General features: G+C 44.0%; 1 protein-coding gene across 2 annotated transcripts in view; it reads left to right on the top strand.

Annotated features, from left to right (window-relative positions):
• The window catches only part of LOC140205218 (protein angel homolog 1-like), a 47965-nt gene extending 26850 nt beyond the window's left edge, over positions 1-21115 (top strand). The window contains exons 7-10 of one of the 2 annotated variants that reach the window (XM_072272619.1): positions 2469-2579; positions 7782-7851; positions 9470-9633; positions 18325-21115. In XM_072272619.1, the coding sequence (XP_072128720.1) occupies positions 2469-2579; positions 7782-7851; positions 9470-9633; positions 18325-18482 (503 nt within the window). In that variant the 3' untranslated portion in view covers positions 18483-21115. Of the gene's footprint in view, positions 1-2468; positions 2580-7781; positions 7852-9469; positions 9634-12624; positions 12792-18324 lie in introns of those variants that run through there. The other variant, XM_072272628.1, reaches the window with a different exon arrangement.
• The last annotated feature ends 726 nt before the right edge of the window (positions 21116-21841 follow it).

Genomic DNA, 21841 nt, shown 5'->3' with positions numbered 1-21841 from the left:
GAATCCTTACTTTTGAGTAGTCTATGTAGGATGGATAACTAATTGAAGAATTTTTTCCCATTTTTCAATAGGTAAAGTAATCTGACAGAGTTGAATGGCCGTATTTATTTAGTGTTCTTGAGAAATTTAATTTTAGTCCGATATTTATATCTTGGATTAAATTGATATATCATACCCCTGTAGCTTCAGTTTTTACTAATACCACAAACTCCAACATTTCTGAAAAACATTTTTGCTTCTTCATCATTATGAATTTTGATAATTTCTTCTTGCAAGCTCTCCTCTTGCTCTTTCACCTTGCAAAGAAATGGGTTAATTGCCTTTTGACAGCTAACACACTTCAGTGTGAAGCAGCAATTGTACAAACTTTTCATCATTATCTTGACATAACTGGTGAAATATTCTGCTATTTCATGGATGACCTTTAATTTTGTTGATAGCAGATATTGCAAGAGTCATGCTTGAAAAAAGTTGCTGGCTGAGATTTTTGGCCGCAAGATATTGACGATGAATTATACAGTGGATTGCAAACAGACTTGGAGTTTCTTTTTTCATACATGCCACTAAACCAGCATGGTGACCTGTTGCACAAGAAATCATGCTCCTAATTGGAATTCTTTTATCCTCGATATACATTTTGAGCTCGTCGTAGATGGATTCTCTGTTGATGTTTGTTTTTAACTTTTTACAAAAGAGAATCTCTTCATAAACTTTTCCATTTTTGATAAACCATACATGTGCCATTAGCAATGCCTTGTTGTCTCTCACAGTTGACTCATACAGTTGTATCCCACGTTCTGTTTGTTGTAGCTCTGCATAGTTGATACTCGGTATCTTCACTTATTTCATCAATATGACAAACTACAGTTATTACTCAGAGGAATTGATTTTAAAATACTGCTATCCATTTTGAGAACAGTGGTGAGCACTTTTGATACATTATTAATCTTTCACCAATTGTATGAGATTATCTACTGCTATCATTTTGGAAATGTTATAAGAAGCAATGAGACCACTTTCAAGACCATTTTTAGTTTTCTTGGCAAATGACTTGAGTGTGTAACACTTTTCAAATGCTCCTTTCATCTTCTGGAACTGAGAAATACCATAAGTAGGCTTTCCATGGAAGTGTTCCTGCAATCTTGGTGGTTTCATGGCTTCATTAGACAGTACAGTATCACAAATAAAGGCATTGCTGATCTGACGGCAATGGAATAAAACCGTACTTCTGGTATGTAACATTTCTGTAGATCCACCTTTTATCGTTTCTCTTTCTTAGCGGGATTAGAATTCAAGACTTCAGCACCTTCAGACTCCGAGATTACACCGTATGTATTTATCGTCATTAACAGGGCTAAATTTAAATTAAAAATGAACACTAACTGGGAATGTCTATCGGATGTTGACGATGGCAGCGAATTTACACAGAAGGAACGGTGGTAGTGGCACACAAAGGTGAAGATGAAAACGATCACAACAGCAAAAAAATTATGTTGGCAAGGATTCAGGTTGGAATCTGAATGTTAGTTGGGATGGAGCGGGTGTTCAGCAAGCTGCATTTATACTATTCCAGTTATCGTGATTGGGGATTACGAAGCTCTCATAATCCCCAAAAAATGGTTCTTGACTGCAAAATAAAGCCAAGGTCACTTTGAACTCCTCAGTAGGAATCCTCAGGGTAGGCAGGTTCACTGATTAGCTCTATTGCACCATTTGGTTCTGGCAGCACTGCATCATTGAATAACCTGTTTTCCACTGATCTGTAGAGAAGGTTGAGAGGGTGTACTTGACTTACCAACTGGTAAATTGCATGAACTTGTTCCGTGCCATGAGTCAAGAGGAACTGTTGGGCACCCTGGTTGCTAATTTATGAATCCCCAGTAACGTCTGTTTGGTTGGTAAGGTTGGGTGAGATTGCCGAGTTCCAGTGGCTTTGTGCTGACGAGTCTCACCACTTGCAGAGCTATAGTTGTTCCTGTGTTCCAGTGCCTCATCCTTTTTTTTTTGTAAGTGCCTGCTCTACCAACGGTCAGTCAGACCTCGTGCCGCAAGTTGGGGTGCTGCTTACCCACCCCCCAAGAATCTTGAACACCCCCACTCATATAGACAGGCTTCCAACCCCAGGCCTCTGGGCTTCTGACCAACAGTCCTTGTCCCTAGATTCGCAGATGTCGGGCCTCCAACTTCCATTCCCTGGTCAGACTTGCAGACCTGTGTCCTTGGACACAAGCCTTTGGACTTCAATCTTTGGGCCTCACTACACTAGCTAACTTTGTCTAGCTCTACAGGTTCATTCCCAGCTGCCTCCAACTCAGGGAAAACTAACCCAGTCTTTTGCTGCTTTGTAATTCGTTGGTAATATCCATTGGGATTAACTTTTTGTATCTGTCTTGTTACAGGATTCCACAGCATCCTCTTGTTATTCCAGCAGTGACCTGGCAGTGACTGATTGTGTTTTATGTCTTCAGGAATACGGAGGTACGGCCGTGAGTTCCTCCTCCAGTTTCGATACTCCACACCAGCACTTGTGCGGCCAGAGCATCTCGATTTTATTGAAGGCGTAACGGATGCTAAACCAGGTATAGCCAGACTGACATGCAGATAGACCAGAAGACATACGGGCAGAATTAGGCCATTCAGCCCATCAGATTTTCTGCCGTTTGTTCAACGCTGATTTATTATCCTCCTCACCCCCATTCTCCTGCCTTCTCCCTGTGACCTTTTGGCGCCCTTACTATTCAAGAAACTATCAACCTCAGCTTTTGCTTTTAATATACCCAATTACTTGGCCTTCACCTCCATCTGTGGAAATAAATTCCACAGGTTCACCATCCTCTGGCTAAAGAAATTCCTCCTCATCTCTGTTCGAAAGGGACATTATTGAATTCTAACACTGCACTGTCTTGTCCTAGTCTCCCCCAGGATAGGAAGCATCCTCTCCATATCCACTCTATCTAGGCCTTTCAGTATTTGGTAGGTTTCAGTGAGATCCTTAAGACATAGGAGCAGAATTAGGCCACTTGGCCCATCGAGACTGCTCTGCCATTCCATCATGGACCCTGTTCTCCTGCCTTCTCCCCATACCTTTTGAAACCCTTACTAGGAAAGAAACTCAGACGGTTGTTTACCTCCCAGGTGCCAGGATCCGGGATGTTTCAGATTGCGTCCAAGCTATCCTGCAGTGGGAGGGAGAACAGCCAGAGCTCGTGGTACGTATTGGTACCAATGACATAGGTAGGAAGAGGTCATGAAAGGAGACTACAGGGAGTTAGGAAAGAAGTTGAGAAACAGTACCGCAAAGGTAGTAATCTCAGGATTACTGCCTGTGCCACGTGTCAGTGAGTATAGGAATAGAGTGAGGTGGAGGATAGATGCGTAGCTGAGGGATTGGAGCAGGGGGCAGGGATTCAGATTTCTGGATCATTGAGACTTCTTTTGGGGCAGGTGTGACCTGTACAAAAAGGACAAGTTGCACTTGAATCCGAGGGGGACCAGTATCCTGGCGGGGAGGTTTGCTAAGGCTACTGGGGAGAGTTTAAACTAGAATTGCTGGGGAGTGGGAACCGAACTGAAGAGACTGGGGAAGAGGAGGTTGGCTCACAAACAGAGAAAGCTTGTAGGCGGTGCGAGAGGGAGGATAGGCAGGTGATAGAGAAGGGACGCGCTCAGACCGAAGGTTTGAGATGTGTCTACTTTAATGCAAGGAGTGTTGTGAACAAAGCAGATGAGCTTAGAGCGTGGATCAGTACTTGGAGCTATGATGTGGTGGCCATTACAGAGACTTGGATGACTCAGGGGCGGGAATGGTTACTTTGAGTGCCAGGTTTTAGATGTTACAGAAAGGACAGGGAGGCAGGCAAAAGAGGTTGATCGGAGATAGTGTCAAGGCTGCAGAAAAGTTGGACGCCATGGAGGGATTGTCTACGGAGTTTCTGGGTGGAGGTTAGGAACAAGAAGGGGTCAATAACTTTACTGGGTGTTTTTTATAGGCCGCCCAATAGTAACAGGGATATTGAGGAGCAGATAGGGAAACAGATCCTGGAAAGGTGTAATAATAACAGTTGTCATGATGGGAGATTTTAATTTCCCAAATATTGATTGGCATCTCCCTAGAGCAAGGGGTTTAGATGGGGTGGAGTTTGTTAGATGTGTTCAGGAAGGTTTCTAGACACAATATGTAGATAAGCCTACAAGAGGAGAGGCTGTACTTGATTTGGTGTTGGGAAATGAACTTGGTCAGGTGTCAGATCTCTCAGTGGGAGAGCATTTTGGAGATAGTGATCATAATTCTATTTCCTTTACAATAGCATTGGAGAGAGATAGGAACAGACAAGTTAGAAAAGTGTTTAATTGGAGTAGGGGTATTATGAGGCTGTCAGGCAGGAAATTGGAAGCTTAAATTGGAAACAGATGTTCTCAGGGAAAAGTATGGAAGAAATGTGGCAAATATTCAGGGGATATTTGTGTGGTGTTCTGCATAGGTACGTTCCAGTGAGACGGGGAAGTTATGGTAGGGTACAGGAACCGTGGTGTACAAAGGCTGTAATAAATCTAGTGAAGAAGAAAAGAAAAGCTTACAAAAGGTTCAGAGAGCTAGGTAATGTTAGAGATCTAGAAAATTATGAGGCTAATAGGAAGGAGCTTAAGGAAATTAGGAGAGCCAGAAGGGGCCATGAGAAGGCCTTGGCGGGCGGGATTAAGGAAAACCCCAAGACATTCTACAAATATGTGAAGAGCAAGAGGATAAGACGTGAAAGAATAGGACCTATCAAGTGTGACAGTGGGAAAGTATGTATGGAACCATAGAAAATAGCAGAGGCACTTAATGAATGCTTTACTTCAGTATTCACTATGGAAAAGGATCGTGGTAATTGTAGTGATGACTTGCAGCAGACCGAAAAGCTTGAGCATGTAGATATTAAGAAAGAGGATGTGCTAGAGCTTTTGAAAAGCATCAAGTTGGATAAGTCACCGGGACCGGATGAGATGCACCCCAAGGCTACTTTGGGAGGCAAGGAAGGAGATTGCTGAGCCTCGGGCAATGATCTTTGCATCATCAATGGGGACGGGAGAGGTTCCGGAGGATTGGAGGGTTGCGGATGTTGTTCTTTTATTCAAGAAAGGGAGTAGAGATAGCCCAGGAAATTATAGACCAGTGAGTCTTATCTCAGTGGTTGGTAGGTTGTTGGAGAAGATCCTGAGAGGCAGGATTTATGAACATTTGGAGAGGTATAATATGATTGGGAGTTGTCTGCATGGCTTTGTCAAGGGCAGGTCGTGCCTTACTAGCCTGATTGAATGTTTTGAGGATGTGACTAAAGACATTGATGAAGGAAGAGCAGTAGATGTAGTGTACATGGATTTCAGCAAGGCATTTGATAAGGTACCCCATGCAAGGCTTATTGAGAAAGTAAGGAGGCATGGCATCCAAGGGGACATTGCTTTGTGGATCCAGAACTGGCTTGCCCACAGAAGGCAAAGAGTGGTTGTAGACGGGTCATATTCTGCATGGAGGTCGGTCACCAGTGGAGTGCCTCAGGGATCTGTTCTGGGACCCTTACTCTTCGTGATTTTTCTAAATGACCTGGATGAAGAAGTGGAGGGATGGGTTAGTAAGTTTGCTGACGACACAAAGGTTGGAGGTGTTGTGAAGAGTGTGGAGGGCTGGCAGAAGTTACAGCGGGACAAAAGTGGGCTAAGAAGTGGCAGATGGAGTTCAACCCAGATAAGTGTGAAGTGGTTCATTTTAGTAGGTCAAATAAGATGGCAGAATATAGTATTAATGGCATTGTGGAGGATCAGAGGGATCCTGGGGTCAGAGTCCATAGGACACTCAAAGCAGCTGTGCAGATTGACTCTGTGGTTGAGAAGGATGTGGAAGCCATCAAAAAGGTACAGAGGAGATTTACAAGGATGTTGCCTGCATGGAGAGCATGCCCTATGAAAACAGGTTGAGTGGATTCGGCCTTTTCTCCTTGGAGCGACGGAGGATGAGAGGTGACCTGATAGAGGTGTATAAGATGATGAGAGGCATTGATCGTGTGGCTAGTCAGAGGCTTTTTCCCAGGGCTGAAATGGTTGCCACAAGAGGACACAGGTTCACGGTGCTGGGGAGTAGGTACAGAGGAGATCTCGGGTAAGTTTTTTACTCGGAGAGTGGTGAATGCGCGAAATGGGCTGCCAGCAATGGTGGCGAAGGCGGATACGATAGGGCCTTTTAAGAGACTTTTAGATAGGTACATGGAGGTTAGAAAAATAGAGGGCTATAGGCAAGCCTAGTAATTTCTAAGGTAGGGGCATGTTCGGCACAACTCTGTGGGCCGAAGGGCCTGTATTGTGCTATAGGTTTTCTGTGTTTCTATGTTTACTAATCAAGAACCTATCAACCTCCGATTTATATATACTCAATGACTTGAACTCCACAGCCATCGTACTAATTGGGGTACAAGATCATCTACCTTATTCTATATACTGCAGGCATTCAAATATAACATCTTCAGTTCTGTATTCATCACCCTTTTTGATTTTGCCCCCATTTTACACTTTAATTCATCCCACTGAATGCGTTTGCCTGCCTACCCTCACAGTCTCACTACACACTGCATCAACTTGCATACAAACTGTCTCATCCTCAGCCCTATCTCTCCAGTTCTATCCCCCCACCAACTTAGTTTAAACCCTCCCCAACAGCTCTTATCCTGCCCACAAGGACATTGATTGCCCTCTGGTGTAACCTGTCCTTTTTGTACGGGGCATACTTTCCCCAGAAGAGATACCAATGATCCCGAACTCTGACACCTTGGCCCCTGCACTACTTTCTCAGCCACTCATTCAACTATACTATCATCTTATTCCTGCCCTGACTAGCACATGGTCCTGAGAGTAGCACAGTGGATTGCTACCTTGGAGGTCCTGCTCTTCAGCCCCCACCCTAATTCCCCATACTCACTGCTCAGGACCTCTTCCCCTTTTCTACTTCTGCCATTGCAATGTGCACCACGACCTCTAGCTGCTCACCCTCCCCCTTGAGAATCTTCTGCAGCCGCTCTGAGACATCCTGGACCCTAGCATCTGGGAGGCAATACACCATCCTGGTTTCCCTTTCAAGGCCACAGAGTCTTCTGTTCGTCCCCTATTGAATCTTCCATCATCACGTCACAGGCAAGTCCCGAGAGGCCCTGCTTGCATTTTCAAACTGTGGTGCATGAAGTCTCCGACTCACTCCACGATTTCCCATTCCATGATCCCTTCCCTCACCCCCCTTTTCTAAACTCCAGCAAGTACAGGCTCAGTTCTGGCAGCTGCTCTTCCTCAAGCAGCTCAATCCATATCCTATCACCTTCTGTATGGCAAAACTTGCCTCTCAAGTCTCCATCAAGTGTTTCCCCTCTCACCTTAAAACTTAAGCCTTCTAATTTTAGTCTCTCCTACCCTGTGGATGATGAGGTGCAAAAATACTGAATATCTACATCCCTCATGATTTTATAAGCTTCTGTAAGGTCACCCCTCAGTCTCCTATGTTCCAGGTTAAAAAATATCAGAGCCTATCCAGCATCCTATAACTCGGGCTCTCCGGTCCAGGCAACATCCTTGTGAATCTTTTCTGCACCCCTTCAAGCCTAATCAGATCCTTCCTTTAGCGTGATGACCAGAACAGTGCACGTTACTCTGTGTACAGTATGTGTGGGGGGAGTGAGGGTGAGTTAATGCAGAGGCCACTATTTCTTTTACGGTCTTTCATCTTCTCTGTTGACACTGCTTTGGTTTCTGTCTCCACTCAGAGCCTCCTGGAGATGGGTCGGAGCGCTATGTCAGTGTGTCTGATCCAGAGGATGAACTCTTCTGTAAAAGGTACCATTACAGGACTGATGTGGAAGGTGTGCGGAGGAGATTTACCAGGATGCCGCCCAGATTAGAGAGCGTGTCTTACGAGCATAGGTTGAGCAAACAAGGGCTTTTCTCCTTGGAGTGAAAGAAGATGAGAGGTGACTTAATGGAGGTGCACAAGATGATAGGAGGCATAGATTCCAGGATGGAAATGGCGAATATGAGGGGGCCATAACTTTAAGGTGTTTGTAGGAAAGTATCAGGGAGATGTCAGATAGTTTTTTTTTTACACAGAGTGCTGAGTGCATAGAACATGTTGCCAGCGGCGGTGGTAGAGGCATATACATTAGGGGCACTTAAGTGGCTCTTAGGTAAGCACAAGGATGAAAGAAAAATGGAGAGATATGTGGGAGGGAAGCATTAAATTAATCTTGGAGAAAGTTAAAAAGTGAGCACAACACTGTAGGCTGAAGCACCTGAACTCTTCTACAGTCTGATGTTCTACACCAACTGAGGTGATGGGATTTGAGCTCCCAACTGTGACAGGATTTCTTGTCCGTGGTAACGATTTACGGTGGTAGCAATGTATAGCTGGAACCTTAACATCTCTTCTTCTGGTTATAGATAAACAGGTGAATCTCGCTCTTTGTCTAAAATAATTCAACGGTGCAGTTGGTGACCTCCACTGACCCGGCTTTGATCCTGTCCTCCGGCGCTGTTTGTCTGGAGTTGGCATGTTCTTCCTGTGTCCGGAGATGCAAGAGATTCAACAGATGCTGGAAATCTTGAGCAACACACACACACAATGCTGGAAGGAACTCTGCAGGTCAGGCAGCATCTATAGAGGAAAATATACAAATAAGCTTGTCCCGACCCAAAACATTGATTGGGTCTTGGCCCAAAACATTGATTGTTTATTTCCTTCTATAGATGCTGCCTGACCTGCTGAGTTCCTCCAGCATTTTGTGTGTGCCCTGTGCCCACGTGACTTTTCTCCAGGTGCCCTGGTTTCCTCCCATATCCCGAAGACAGATAGGTTGGTTGGTTGGTTAATTGGCTGCTTATTGGTAGAATCTGCAGGAAGTCAATGGGAATGGCTTCCCATTCTGCAGTAGTGTAGAGGGGTGATACAGTGGTACAGCAGTTAGTGTAACCTTTTACAGTGCCACTGATCGGGAAGATCAGGGTTCAATTCCTGCTGCTGTGTGTAAGGAGTTTGTAGGTTCTCCCTGTGACGATGTGTGTTTGCTTGGGGTGCTCCAGTTTCCTCCCACATTCCGAAGACATGTGGGTTAGGGTCAGTGTAATGTGAGCAGGGTCTGTTGGCACCAGAAACTTGGCAATACTTGGTGGTTTACCCCTCCCAGCATATCCTCAGACTTTGTTGTTCATTGACTCAAACAACAAATTTCACCATGTGCTTCAAAGTGCATGTCACAAATAAAGCTAATCTTTAATCTTTGGAATATGGGGTGAATAAATTGGGCTAGGATGTAATTGATGTAAAAATAGGTGTTTGGCACAGACTCGTGTCAAGCGGCCTGTTTCCATGCTGCGTGACTCTATCAGTAATGGTGATTGTGTATCCTAGATGATGGAAACAACCCGTCTCACCAACCCTTTGTCTCTCTATTCCACTCAGGTCTCCCACCACCATCCGACACAACCTCAACCTGACCTCGGTCTACACTCATTTTCAGTCTGACACAGGACGACCTGAGGTCACGACCTGCTCGTCAGGCTTTGGCCTCACTGTGGATTACATATTCTACTCTGCGCAGCCCGTTGCTGATACAAGTAGAAAAGGTTGGTGGGTTTTCTATAGACCATGAAGGCGGAGTCGGGAAGGTATAGTGTCCGATGAGTCTTCCATGTTCCAGATGTATTGCAGTGTTGGATGGCATAAGTACAAAGTTCAAAGTGAATTTTATAATCAAAGTATGTATATGTCACCCAATACTACCTTGTGATTCATTTTCTTGCAGGCAGTCACAGTACAACAAAAAAATGCAATAGAATCGATGAAAAACTACACACAGGCAAAGACTGACGAATAACTAATGTGCAAATTACAAAAGAAACCATTAAGACCATAGGACATAGGAGTAGAATTAGGCCATTCAGCACATCAATTCTGCTCTGTCATTCCATCAGGGCTGATTTATTATCCCTCTCAACCCCATTCTCCAGCATTCTCTATAACCTTACTAATCAATAATCTATCAACCTGTTTTTTAGATATACCCAAAGGCTTGGCCTCCACAGCTGTCTATGGCAATGAATTCTACAGATTCATCGCTATCTGGCTAGATAAATTCCTCCTCATCTCTGTCCTAATAAGGGGATGTCCCTCTATTTTGAGGCAATGTCCCCTGGTTCTAGATGCTCCCACTATAAGAAATATCCTCTCCATGTCCACTCTATCTAGGCCTTGCAATATTCAATGGTTTCAATGAGAATCTGCCCATCCCCCCATTCTTCTAAACTCCAGTGAGTACAGGCACAGAGCCATCAAACACTCCTCATATGTGGTAATAATAATAAAAAGGTTGGGATGTCATGTTGCAGTTGGACAAGACTTTGGTGAGGTCTTGGTTGGAATTTTGTGTTCAGTTTCCATGCTCTATGATTTTAATAAATAGTAAAGTGTTAATATTATTAAGTACGAAGCAGCAGAAGGTGCAGGAGGACAATAACTGGAACAAATGGAGGGTGAAATAATGCACATTTAAGCACCTTTTGTCCATGTGATGTGTTTTAGAAGAGTACAGCATAGTACACGCCCTTCAGCCCACGATATTTTACCAACATTTTAACCTACTCTAAGATCAATCTAACCCTTCCCTCCCACATAGTGTCCTTTTCTATTTCATCCATGTGCCTGTCCAATGCGTACATAATGTATCTGCCTCCACCACCAACCCCAGCGTGCTTCATGCTCAAAACGCTTCGTAAAAAAAAAAACTTACCTCTGACATCCCCCTCTATACTTGCCTCTAATCATCTTAAAATTATAACCGTCATGCTAGTCATTTCTGATCTGGGAAAGAGTTTCTGGCTGTCTTCTTGATTTGTGCCTCTTATTGTCTTGTACACCTCTATCAAGTCACTTTTCATACTCCAAAGTGAAAAGCCTTAGCTCGCTCAACCTGTTCCCATAAGACGTGCTCTGCAATGCAGGCAGCGTTCTGATAAATCTTCTCTGTGCCCTCTTTAAAGCTTCCACATCCTTCCTACAGTGAGGCAACCAGAACTGAGCACTGCAGTATACTCTAAGGGTGGTTTAACCAGAGTTTTATAGAGCTGCAACAGTACCTCGTGGCTGTTGAACTCAATCCCCTGACTAATACCTGTACAAAAGGGATAGGCTACACCTGAACCCAAGGGGGACCAATATCCTTGCAGGCAGGTTTGCTGGAGCTGTTGAAGTTGGTAGTTTAAACTAATTTGGCAGGGAGATAGGGACCGGAGTGATAGGGCAGAGGATAGATAGGGCTGTTGGTTTACAAGCAGAGGCAGTGTGTAGTGAGACTGTCAGGAATGACAAGCAGATAATAGGGCAAAATGCAGTCAGTGGGATGAGTTGCAATGTAATGAGAGAACAAAATCAAAAAGGGTGACGAATACAAGACTGAAGATGTTATATTTGAATGCACATAGCATACAGAGTAAGATAAATGATCTTGTAGCGTAGTTAGACATTGGCAGGTATATGACATTGTGGGCATCACTGAGCCGTGGCTGAAAGGAGATTATAGTTGGGAGCTTAACAACCAAGGGTACACATTGTATCAAAAGGACAGGCAGGTAGGAAGAGGGGGTGGGATAGCTCTGTTAGCAACAAATGAAATCAAATCCTTAGAAAGAGGTGACATATGATCAGAAGATGTAGAATCATTATGGGTAGAGTTTAGAAACCACAAGGGTAAAAAGACCCTAATGGGAATTACATACAGGCTTCTGAACTGTGATCAGGATGTGGGCTACAAATTACAGCAGAATTTAGAAAATGCATGTTAAAAGGGCAATGTTAGGATACTCATGAGGAATTTCAATATGCAGATAGATTGAGAAAATTAGATTGGTGCTGATTTTGATTCCCAAGAGAGAGAATTTGTAAAATGCCTACAAGATGGCTTTTTAGAGCAGCTTGAGGTTGACCCCACTAAGGGATCAGCTTTTCTGGATTGAGTGTTAGAAAATGAACCGAATTTCATTTGGGATCTTAAGGCAAAGGAACCTTTAGGAGACAGTGATCATAATATGATTGAAGTCACCCTTCATTTTGAGAGGGAGGAGCTAAAGTCAAATGTTACAGTGGAGTAAAGGGAATTACAGAGGCATGAGATAGCATTTGGCCAAAGTTGACACAAGCCGGGATGACAGCTGAGCAGTAATGGCTGGAATTTCTGGGAGCAATCTGGAAGGTGCAGGTTAGACACATCCCAAAGAAGTAGTATTCTAAAGGTGGGATGATGCAACAATAGCTGACAAGGGAAGTAAAAGCAAAAGAAAGGGCATATAACAGCAAAATAAGTGGAAAGTTGGAGGAAGTTAAAAGTTAGGGAAGCTTTTAAAAACCAACAGAAGGCAACTAAAAAGCAATAAAGAGAGAAAAGATGAAATATGAAAGAAGCTAGCCAATAGTATCAAAGAGGATACCGAACAATTTTTCCCAATATATAAAGAGTAAATGAGAGGCAAGAGTAGATATCAGACCTCTGGAAAATGATGCTGGAGAGGTAGTAATGGGGGACGAGGAAATGACAGATGAACTGAATAAGTATTTTCCATCAGTCTTTGGAAGGCAGTAGCAGTATGCTGGAAGTTCAAGAGTCAGGAGGCAGAAGAAGTGAGTGCAGTTGCTCTTCTTATGGAGAAGGTGCTTGGGAAACTGAAAGGTCTGAAGGTAAGTTACTTGGATCAAATGGATTACATCTCAGGGTCCTGAAAGAGGTAGCTGAAGAGATTGTGGAGGCATTAGTAATGATCTTTCAAGAATCAATTGATTCGGGGATGGTTCCAGAGGACTGGAAAATTGCAAATATCACTCCATTATTTAAGAAGGGAAGGAGGCAGAAGAAATTATAGGCCAGTTAGCCTCTCGTCAGTGGTTGGGAACATCTTGGAGTCAATTGTTAAGGATGAGGTTTCGGGTTACTTGGAGGGATATGATAAAATAGGTCAAAGTCAGCCTGGTTTTCTTAAGGGAAAGTCTTGCTTAACGCATCCGTTGCAATTCTTTGAGGAAATAACAAACGGGATAGAGAAATGAATAGGTGGATATTGTAAACCTTGATTTTCAGAAGGCCTTTGACAAGGTACCACACATGCAGCTGCTTAGCAAGATAAGAGCCCGTGATATTACAGGAAAGATACTAGCATGGAAAGAGCTTTGGATGATTAGGAAAGAGTGGGAATAAAATGAGCCTTTTCTGTTTGGGCTGCCAGTGACTACTGGTGTTCCACAGGGATCGGTGTTGGGACCACTTCTTTTTACATTGTATGTCAATGATTTTGATGATGGAATTGAAGACATTGTGGCCCAGTTTGCAGATGGTACGAGGATAGGTGGAGGGGCACGTGTTGTTCAGGAAGCGGACAGGCTGCAGTAGGACTTAGACAGATTCAAAGAACGGGCAAAGAAGTGACAGATGGTATGCAGTGTCGGGAAGTGTATGGTCACGCACTTTGGTAGAAGGTGTAAAAGTGTAGGTTATTTTCTAAACAGAGAAAATTCAAAACTGAGCTGCAAAGGTACTTGGGAGTCCACATGCATGATTCCCTAAAGGGTAAATTACAAGTTGAATCGGTGGTGAGGAAGGCGGATGTGATGTTAGCATTCGTTTTGAGAGGACTAGAATATAAGACCATAAGATATAGGAGCAGAATTTGGTCACTTGGCCCAATGAGTCTGCTCCATGGTTCATTCCCAGCCGTCGCCAGTTCAGGGAAAACTAACCCAGTCTATTCCTGTTTTGTAATTGGTGATATCCAAATGCCCATGTGGAATTAACTCTTCCTATTTACCTTGTTACAGGATTCTGCAGCTTCCGTTTGTAAATGAACATGCAGATTGACCGTAAGCCAGAGGGTTAAAATTAGGCCATTTGGCCAACTGGGTCTCTTCTGCCATTTGACCATTGCTGATTTAATATCTCTCTCAGCTCCCCAAATCCCTTCATGACTAACCAAGAAACTATCAACCTCCGCCTTAAATATACCTAAAGACTTGGCCTCCACAGCCTCCTGTGGCAACAAATTTCACAAATTCATCGCTCTCTGGCCAAAATTAGGTCGGCTGGTGGCGCAGTGAGATCAGCGCTGGGCTCGAGAACGGAGGTTCCCGAGTTCAATCCAGTGACAGACCACCCCTGTGCGCGCTCTCTATCCGTGCTGGGTTGATGTCGAGCCTTTCGAACTGCGCCTTGTAAGGCATGAAAATGCCTGATGCTGGCCTCTCAGGTCTGAGTCGATGTCATCATCATCATCTGGCTAAAGAAATTCCTCCTCATCTTCATTCTAAAAGGACACTCCTCTATTCTGAAGCTGTGTCCTCTGGTCCTAGTCTCTCCACCATAGTAACCATCCTCTCCACAGCCACTTTATCACAGCCTTTCAACATTCGATAGGTTTCAATTTGGTCACCCCACATTCTTCTGAATTCTAATGAATACAGACCCTGAGCCTTCTCTGGCTAAAAAAATGTCCTCCTTACCTCTGTTCTAAAGAGTTGCCCCTCAGTTTTGATGCTGTGCTCTGAAGTTCTGGACACCCCCACCATAGGAAACATCCTCTCCACATCCACCCTATCTAGTCCTTTAAACATTTGGTAGGTTTCAATTAGATCCCCTCGCATTCTTTTAAACTCCAGTGAGTACAGGCCCAAAGCTGTCAAACGCTCCTCATGTGTTAAACCCTTCATTCCCGGAACCATCTTTGTGAACCTCCTCTGGACTCTCTCCAATGACAACACATCCTTTCTGAGGTATGGGGCCCAAAACTGTTGACAATACTCCCAAGTGTGGCCTGACTAGTGTCTTATAAAGCCTCGGCATTATCGCCTTGCTTTTGTATTCTATTCCCTTTGAAATTAATGCCTTCTTTACCACAGACTCAACCTGTAAATTAACCTTCTGAGAATCTTGCATGAGGACCCCTAAGTCCCTTTGCACCTCTGATGTTTGAATTTTCTCTCCATTTAGATAAGTCTGCACTTTTATTCCTTTTACCAAAATGCGTTATCATACATTTCCCACCACTGTATATCATCTGCCACGCTTTTGCCCATTCTTCCAATTTGTCTTAAGTCCTTCTGCAATCGCATTGCTTCCTCAGCACTACCTACCCCTCTACCTATCTTCGTATTATCTGCAAACTTCACCACAAAGCATCAATTCCATTATCTAAATTATTGACAAACAATGTGAAATTGAGAAACCCCTGAGGGACACCACTAGTCTCAGGCAACCAGCAGAAAAGGCCCCCTTTATTCCCACTCGCTGTCTCCTGCCTGTCAGCCATTCCTCTATCTACAGTATCTTTCCTGTAATGCCATAGGATTTTATCTGCTAAGCAACCTCATGTTTGGCACCTTATCAAATGCCTTTTGAAAATCCAAATAAATGAAATCCACTGCCTCTCTTTTGTCCACCCTGCTTGTTACTTCCTCGAAGAACTCTTAACAGATTTGTCAGGCAGGACTTCCCTTTACAGAAACCATGCTGACTTTGACTTACTTTATCCTTAGTCCCCAATAACCCAAAGCCTCATCCTTAATAATGGAGTCCAGCACTTTCCCAACCACTGAGGTTAGGCTAACTGGCCTATGATTACCTTCCTTAAAAAAATGGAGTGACATTTGTAATTTTCCAGTCCTCTGGGACCATACCAGAATCAAGTGATTATTGAAAGATCATAACCATAGATGTATATCTGCTATCTCTTCAGCAACCTCTTCCAGAGCTCTTGGATATAGTCTATTTGGTCAAGTGATTTATCCACCTTAAGACCTTTGAGTTTGCCTAGCACTTTTTCCTTTGTAATAGCAATGGCACTCACTCCTGCTCCCTGACACTGACGTCTGGTACACTGCTGGTGTCTTCCACATGAAGCCTGATGCAAAGTATTTATTGAGTTTATCCACCATTTCTTTGTCCCCCAATACTACCTTCACCAGCATCATTTTCCAGTGGTCCAATAGCAACTCTCACCTCCCTTTTACTTGTTATATAACTGAAAAAAACTTTTAGTATCCTGCTATATATTATTGGTTAGTTTGCCCTCATATTTCATCTTTTCCCCTCATATTTCGTCTTTTCCCCTCTTAAGGCTTTTTTAGTTGCCTTTTGTTGGAGTTTTAAAATTTCCCAATCATCCAACTTCCCACTCACTTTTGCTACATTATATACCCTTTCCTTGGCTTTTATGCAGTCCTTAACTTCCCTTGAGAGCCACAGTTGCTTACCTTTGCCATTTGAGAACGAACTTCTCCTGTGGGACATATCTAACCTGTGCCCTGTGAACTATTTCCAGAAACTTCAGTCACCTCTGCTCTGCAGTCATCCCTGCCAGTATCCCCCTCCAATCCACCTGGGCAAGTTCTTTTTCATTCCCCTGTAATTCCCTTTACTTCATTGTGATACTGATATGTGCGACTTATGCTTCTCCCTCTCAAATTGCAGTATGAATTCAATTATATTATGCTCACCGTCTGCTAAGGGATCCTTTACCTTAAGCTCCCTAATAAAATCTAGATTATTACACCCAGTCTAAGGTACTCTTTCCCTAAGTAGGCTCAAGCACAAACTGCTCTAAAATGCCATCTCGTAGGCATTCAACATATTCCATCTCTTGCGATCTAACACTAACCTGATTTAGAATACAACTACTTCTTTGGGATGTATATATCCTGAACCTTCCGAATTGCTTCCAGAAATTCCAGCCTCACTGCTCTGCCGTCATCCCTGCCAGTGTTCTTTTCCAATGAACTTCGGCCAGCTCATCTCTCATTCCTCTGTAATTCCCTTTACTCCACTGTGATACTGATATAAAACCAAGGATGTAATGCTGTGGCTTTATAAGGCACTGCTGAGGTCTCACTTGGAGTATTATCAGCATTTTTGGATCCCTTATCTAAGAAAGGATGTACTGACATTGGAGAGGGTTCAAAGAAGGTTCAGGAAAATTATTCTGGAAATAAAAAACTTATGACATAAGGAACGTTTGGTGGCTCTTCATAGTATTCATAGTCATACTTTATTGATCCCGGGGGAAATTGGTTTTTGTTACAGTTGCACCATAAATAATAAATAGTAATAAAACCATAAATAGTTAAATAGTAATATGTAATTGTGCCAGGATATAAGTCCAGGATCAGCCTATTGGCTCAGGGTGTCTGACCCTCCAAGGGAGGAGTTGTAAAGTTTGATGGCCACAGGCAGGAATGACTTCCTATGATGCTCTGTGTTGCATCTCGGTGGAATGAGCCTCTGGCTGAATGTACTCCTGTGCCCACCCAGTACATTATGTAGTGGATGGGAGACATTGTCCAAGATGGCATGCAACTTGGACAGCATCCTCTTTGCAGACACCACCATCAGAGAGCCCAGTTCCATCCCCACAATATCACTGGCCTTACGAATGAGTTTGTTGATTCTGTTGGTGTCTGCTACCCTCAGCCTGCTGCCCCAGCTCACAACAGCAAACATGATAGCACTGGCCACCACAGACTCGTAGAACATCCTCAGCATCGTCCGGCAGATGTTAAAGGACCTCAGTCTCCTCAGGAAATAGAGACGGCTCTGACCCTTCTTGTAGACAGCCTCAGTGTTCTTTGACCAGTCCAGTTTATTGTCAATTCGTATCCCCAGGTATTTGTAATCCTCCACCATGTCCACACTGACCCCCTGGACCCTGTTAGCCTGTAATCACTGGAAATTCAAAGAATGAGGGGGATCTCATTGAAACATATTGAATGTTGAGAGGCCTAGGTAGAATGAATGTGGAGAGGATGTTTCCTATGGTGAGGGACTCTTGGGCCAGAGGGCACAGCCCCAGAATAGAGGGATGTCTATTAGAACAAAGATAAGGAGGAATTTCTTTACACAGAAGGTGGTGAAGCTGTGGAAGTCGTTGCTACGGGCGGCTATGGAGTGCAGGTCATTGGGTGTATTTAAGGCGGAGGTTGACAGATTCTTGATTAGTCGGGGCTTGAAAGGTAATGGGGAGAAGGCAGGAGAATGGGGTTGAGCCATGGTGGAGCAGACTCAGTGGGCCGAATGGCCTAATCCTGCTCCTATGTCATGATCTAATGAATGTCAAAATGCCATATACAAGCTCACCTTATCAGCTTGAGGGTTCTAATGTTGTATAGTTTCTACAGAATATACAAACAAAAGGAAAAGGGACACGAATGTTGGTGGTGAAGTTGTGGTCTTGGAATTGTGACTTTCTATCCTGGTTGCTGTGACCTCCTTTGCGTTCTCTCCTTGCCAGGGCACCGGCGATACCAGGATGGACCACTGAAGCTGCTGGGTCGGCTGCCCCTTCTCTCCGAGCATGACGTCTGGCTGGCTAATGGTTTACCCAACGCTGTCTGCTCATCTGATCACCTGTCCCTCCTGGCCAAGTTTGGGCTGAAGCCCCAGAGTTGATCTTGCAAAGAAATGGAGAGTGAACAGTGAGACTTGCTCCTGGCAGGTGCCTTTGCAAAGCTTTTTGGACAGATGCCCCTCGGGTGGGTAGAATGAAGTTCCTTGTAGGGTATATAATTACCATTTTATGGTCTGAATTAGGCTATTTTAATCTTTTTGCTTTTTTTTAGTGGTCTGGAATATCGAGTACACTGCTTTAAGATAATGAAAATACAGTTGGCCTTTTGGTGGGGGTCTGGAACAAGTAGGCTGATGATTTTGTCACCAAGAGTTTCCAGAATGTGATTTTCTTTCATTTGATTCCCAGGCAAGAGCTTCCTTGAAAGCCAATTGGACACAGTGATAATTTGCCAAGTGTTATTTCTGGGCACTTTCTGTTCGCCCCCCATACATACCTGTGGCTGGATGTGGAACTGTGCTGGATTCCCTAGAAGCAAACCATTCTATATTCCTTTCATTTGCACTATACAAGGCAGAGTCCACTGTCTGTTAACCAAATCTGAGCTTTCTTTTCCCCTCTGGCCCTGGAGTTTTAAAATCTTCCTCCTGCCTCTCAGTAGGTCGCAGTCAATTCAGAAACAGTCCTGGTTTGTACCTTTGGACAGGCATGCATGGATTGGGGAAGGGATGGGAACGGGGTGGTTTTTAAATCCCTCTAGGGAACTAGTACATTAATTCAACACAAGTAGGTTCTTCTTCCTTCTCAAACATAGTCTGGCATACATAAATACCCCTGATTCTGGCCTTTCCCATTCCATATATATCTATGTGTGTTTCTGACACACACATACATTCTGGACCTTGTCTGCAAAATAGTGTCGTGATCCCTGCCTCTGAAATTCCTTCCTTTAATGAAAGCAGTATCAGGGTTCTGTCTTCTTTCCATGGTAGCCTGACTGAGTTAGGAGTTAGTAACAGGTGTGAGGCTCTCTCTCTATCCCTGCATCAGATTTCCAGGGGATTCCCTGCTGCTTGTAGGTGAAGCAGCTGAAGAGTGGGTTGACTCAGGAAGACCAGAACTATTGGAGACAAATTCACCAAAAATAAAGGGTTCTGTACCTGGTACCCTCTCTAATTTCTTTGTTGCTGGATAAACAACCAAAAACAACACACATAAAAAATGCTTTAGGAACTCAGCAAGTCAGGCAGCTTCTACAGAGGAGAATAAAAATATTAATGTTTTGGGCCAAGACCCTTCATCAGAACAGATCTCAGCCCGAAACGGCGACTGTTTATTCCCCTGCATAAATCCTACCTGATCTGCTGAGTTCCTCCAGCAGTTCGTGTGTGTTGCTGAGTATTTCCAGCATCTGTATGATCTCTTGTGTTTATAAACGAATGTTTTGAGTTTGAAGACTGATAATGAGGCAAGAGATTTCAGGTGCTGGAATCGGGAGCGACAAACAAATGCTGGAGGAACTCCACGGGTTAAGCAGCATCTACAGGCATGGAGTTTGGGGTGTGGATCTGTTGAGGGGTCTCAATCCGAAATGTCAACTGTCCATTTCCCTCTGCAGATGCTGCCTGACTGAGCTGCTCCAGTGGTTTATTTTTGCTGACTGTTGTCTGCCTCTGCTTTAACTGTGTGATGCAGTCAATGGACTGAATATTGTCTTTCTGTCACAGCGGAGTGCTTTTTGCTCTCCGAACTGAAAATCAGAGCCTTTCCACGAGTTCACTGCCAAATCCCAGCCACTCCTGCTTGCTCCATTTTTCAGACTGTTTCTTTCTCTCTCCTTGACCCTGAGCCCCTCTCCAGGGAAAGGGCAATGGCTGGGATTCCCAGCATGTCTCGTCCTCAATTCAGGATGAGGTGAGTGTGTGAATCGAGGCCCCGCTTGAAGCTCCTCGTTCTCCCACTCGTCATGTTCAGGTAATAAGGAAGAGCAGAGTGAGCTTTATTTGGCTTGTGTTTCAGTGGCACAGTGCTCAAAATGTTGTCCCAGTAGTCACACGGAGCTGTCTTATCTTGTGCCAGGGAGTGCAAGGCATTGGTTCCTAGGCTCTGCTGAGCGTTTAGCAAGTGCCACCACACAGCATGGCCTCTTCCCACACAACTTTACATTAAGTTGTGTGCTGCTGGGGCTGAGAATGATGTGCACCTTACTGTGGAAGGGAATCCATGTTCAGTACCTGTAACACTACATTTGGACATTCTCGAAATAGGGGAAGGAAATAAAGGAGCTAAGTACAGCCCTTCAGACCTCTTCTACTTGAACTTAGGGCTGATCTGTCTCTCAACTCAATGTGTCCTTGCAGTGAACCTTTTAATGTAGAGGTGATGAAAAAAATATGAGCCAGGTTTCTTCTGGTGTGCAGATTCCGTGTTGGGATGGGTATAGGTGCTATAGGAAAAGGACCCATCCTGGTTAACCAGGACACTTAATGTACCACCCACTTGGGCAGGTTAACATCACTGCAGACACTGCGATAAAGTCAATGAAGTGAGGGAGTGTAGGAACCTCTTAAATTGTGTTTTGAGGCTTCGTGTCTCATCCTTAATCATCGCGCATTTTGGAAATGAATCTCGTGTCTCAAACCAATGAGCTATATTGTTACGCAAACACGAGGAATTCTGCAGATGCTGGAAATTCAAGCAACGCACATCAAAGTGGCTGGTGAATGCAGCAGGCCAGGCAGCATCTCTAGGAAGAGGTACAGTCAACGTTTCAGGCCGAGACCCTGACAAAGAGTCTCGGCCCGAAACGTCGACTGTACCTCTTCCTAGAGATGCTACCTGGCCTGCTGCATTCACCAGCCACTTTGATGTGAGCTATATTGTTACATGGCTTCTAGATCTTCTGGGAGTGCTCACGGGACGGAGGGGCATTGCTAGTGTGATGGGAACTCTGTTCCCCAAGTGAGTGACCAGTTGGGTGCATACTGTATCACGTCTCGGGATCTTTCCCAGGTGAAGTCATGATAATGGCCTTTAGGTCAAGAGGTAAAAATATTGGACATTCATAATGTATTTTAAACACTACCTCCCAAACAAGCAGACAATTGCCATACGTTTAATTCTTAGTTGCTTTTGTAAACGTTTGTACGACTGGTTTCTGCATTTAGAGATTGCTTTGGATTAATTGAAGGCTAAAGTTGTGGAACCTGGATGCAGTCTTAACTAAAGGACCAAATCCCTCGGTCAGCTGGAATTCTGGGGCTTATGGATTTGTGCCTAAGGTTTGAAACTATTGGTGTTTAAAAATGCATAGATAAAGCATATATTCAAATGGTGCAATTCAAAGGCTGCGTTTTGCTGATATTTTTGTGACTTAAGGAAATAAAAGTTTGTTTATTTGAAGTGTTGTCATTTTTGCTATGGGTGAATGTTTGCAATGCATTGATAATGTGTTTAATAA

The sequence above is a fragment of the Mobula birostris genome, chromosome 1, assembly GCF_030028105.1.
Source record: "Mobula birostris isolate sMobBir1 chromosome 1, sMobBir1.hap1, whole genome shotgun sequence".
NCBI lineage: Eukaryota > Metazoa > Chordata > Chondrichthyes > Myliobatiformes > Myliobatidae > Mobula > Mobula birostris.
The sequence above is the reverse complement of the archived record's forward strand: the minus strand, read 5'-3'. Positions and strand labels throughout refer to the sequence as shown.